The sequence below is a fragment of the Poecilia reticulata genome, linkage group LG1 (assembly GCF_000633615.1).
Source record: "Poecilia reticulata strain Guanapo linkage group LG1, Guppy_female_1.0+MT, whole genome shotgun sequence".
Lineage (NCBI taxonomy): Eukaryota > Metazoa > Chordata > Actinopteri > Cyprinodontiformes > Poeciliidae > Poecilia > Poecilia reticulata.
The window spans coordinates 8,198,940-8,201,264 of record NC_024331.1 but is presented as its reverse complement, the minus strand read 5'-3'; the positions used below and the strand labels follow the sequence as shown (position 1 = coordinate 8,201,264).

Sequence of the window (2,325 nt, the reverse complement as noted above, 5' to 3'; positions counted from 1 at the left end):
ACCAGCACCACCACCAACAGCAGCAGCACCAGCAGCAGCAGCAGCACCACCACCACCAGCACCAGCAGCAGGAGAACCTGGTGTCCGCGGAGAGGCTATCCCGGAGCCTGGCGGACCTGAGCCACCTGAAAGGGATCCTGAGGCGGCGGCAGCTTTACTGCAGGACCGGCTTCCACCTGGAAATCCATCCGGACGGGACGGTGGAGGGCACCAGGAAAGACCACAGCAGATTCGGTAGGGATTGTAGTAGCAGCAGCAGCAGCAGTAGTAATAGTAGTAAAGGAGAGCGCAATAAATACACAAATAAAAACGAAAACATAACAATCTGTGCAGTGCCATGATTATATTTAATAAACTGGGATCACTTTAAAAACAAATAAATATACATTTAAACTAGTCAGGACATTTTAGGAATAGTGCAGGACTGCGTCATTTACATCACAGCACGCAACACTCCGACACTCAAGTCATGCAGGATCATTTGCTCATCATTAATCCCTCTGATGAAGGCTGATGCTGCTCTCACTCGTACATGTTCTAGTTATTTGTTCCCAGAGAGAAACCTTTCCTCGGATAACGGATATGTCAGCGTTTTGCACATTTCTGCTGTGTCCCCCTGTTTGAGGTTCGGGTCAGCAGCTCCTCTTCATCACAGTGGACTTCTGCCGGGAATCGCTAAGTGCTTCCCGGGATGCGGAACTTCTTGTTCTCGAGTCAGGCACTTCAACATCTTGACGCAGTTTGATGCAAGAGCACAGCGCGTCTCAGGCTCAGTGGCAACTTTTGAGAGGGGCAATATGGCTCACTGCCCAGGGCGCTATTCTACCGCGGAGAATAATATCTATACATGTAACCACGCACGCATATATGAGGAGAGAACTGGGATGTTTCTTATATAAATACTTTTTATCCTCAGCAGTTTAATTGTGTAGATATTAAAGAGACATGGAGCAGAAATCATTCAACCTCATTCTAAAACATGGGTGGTTCTAGGCGGGGGACCAACAGGGGCCAGTGGCCCGGTTAACCTGTCGAGTYACTTTCTTCTGATTTTCACTGGAACAGAAACAGCAACTGATTGGTTGCTGGGACCACGTTTTGAATTCACACTTTTACTTTTACAACAAATTATAAAGTKAAAATGTTGCACTTGTAGCTTGAGCAAAATAGGGCCACAGTTGTCATTTGATTTATACAATATCAGTATATGTATATATCAGTATTACAATGAAACAATAAATTGTATTGTTTCATTGTCTTTGTTTTGTGCYTCAATTTAAAAAACTAGGACACCCTCCCTGCCCCCCGTGTTCAAGCTGGTCTAGAACCACCAGTGTCCGAAAGCGTTGACCCATGTTGGTCAGAAAAACGTCTTTACACACTGACTGTTCTAATGCACACATGGTGCTTTAAAAATCATCACAAATTTGTTTTACTTGACTTCTTCTAATGTATCAGTTGCACAAAGAATCATATGTTTCCATGTGTGAGTTGAGTAACAGTTCAGGTGCYCTTTGGGGCCCCCTGTTGGTGTGGGAGCGCCAAGCAGCTTCTTAGTCTGCTGAAGGTTTGGGACAGATCTGAGTCAAAGGTCATTATAGTCTCATGGGTTTTTTTTACTCATATGGACACTGTTCTTCCATGTTTGTGTTAACCTAGATGTAAATTTACTCATTTTATTTTGCCTTCGCAGGTATTCTGGAGTTCATCAGTCTTGCAGTTGGTCTGGTCAGCATCAGAGGGGTGGACAGCGGCCTTTACCTCGCCATGAACAGCAAGGGGGAGCTGTATGGATCGGTAAGGATCACACATTTAGTAAATATACACTCAGTGCTGATTTTTGCTGAACGATTCTCGTCATCTATACAGATCAATAATCCACTGTGGTTCTATTGCCAAAAAATAAAAAGAATCGTTGAAATGCTTTTCTGCTCGTGTATTTTTATAAAATTGTATTAATCTCTAATAGTCTTTTTAGCAAATCTCTGTGCAGTGGATAGAAATTCAGTTTGATTTTGACAAGTTCAAGCATTTTAGAATGTGAAAGTGGGTTTTTTGTGCACCACAAAGCTAACGTCCCTTATTTTTTCCCACAGGAAAAGCTGTCAGCGGAGTGCGTTTTCAAGGAGCAGTTTGAGGAAAACTGGTACAACACTTACTCCTCAAACATCTACCGGCACGGGGAGAAAGGGGCCTTCTACTTCGTTGGGCTGAACAAAGATGGAACATCGCGAGACGGAACGAGGTCGCGACGGCATCAGAGGTTCACGCACTTCCTACCAAGGCCCGTCGATCCGGAGAGAGTCCCAGACCTGTACAGAGACA

General features: G+C 44.6%; 1 protein-coding gene across 1 annotated transcript in view; it reads left to right on the top strand.

The window, feature by feature from the left end:
- Nucleotides 1–2,324, top strand: part of LOC103462446 (fibroblast growth factor 9) — a gene marked incomplete at its 3' end in the record, with an annotated part of 8,324 nt that extends 6,000 nt beyond the window's left edge. Inside the window, exons 2-4 of the mRNA XM_008405247.1 lie at nt 6–234; nt 1,694–1,797; nt 2,097–2,324. Coding sequence (XP_008403469.1) covers nt 6–234; nt 1,694–1,797; nt 2,097–2,324 — 561 coding nt within the window. The remainder of the gene's footprint in view (nt 1–5; nt 235–1,693; nt 1,798–2,096) is intronic.
- Between the last annotated feature and the right edge of the window lies 1 nt (nt 2,325).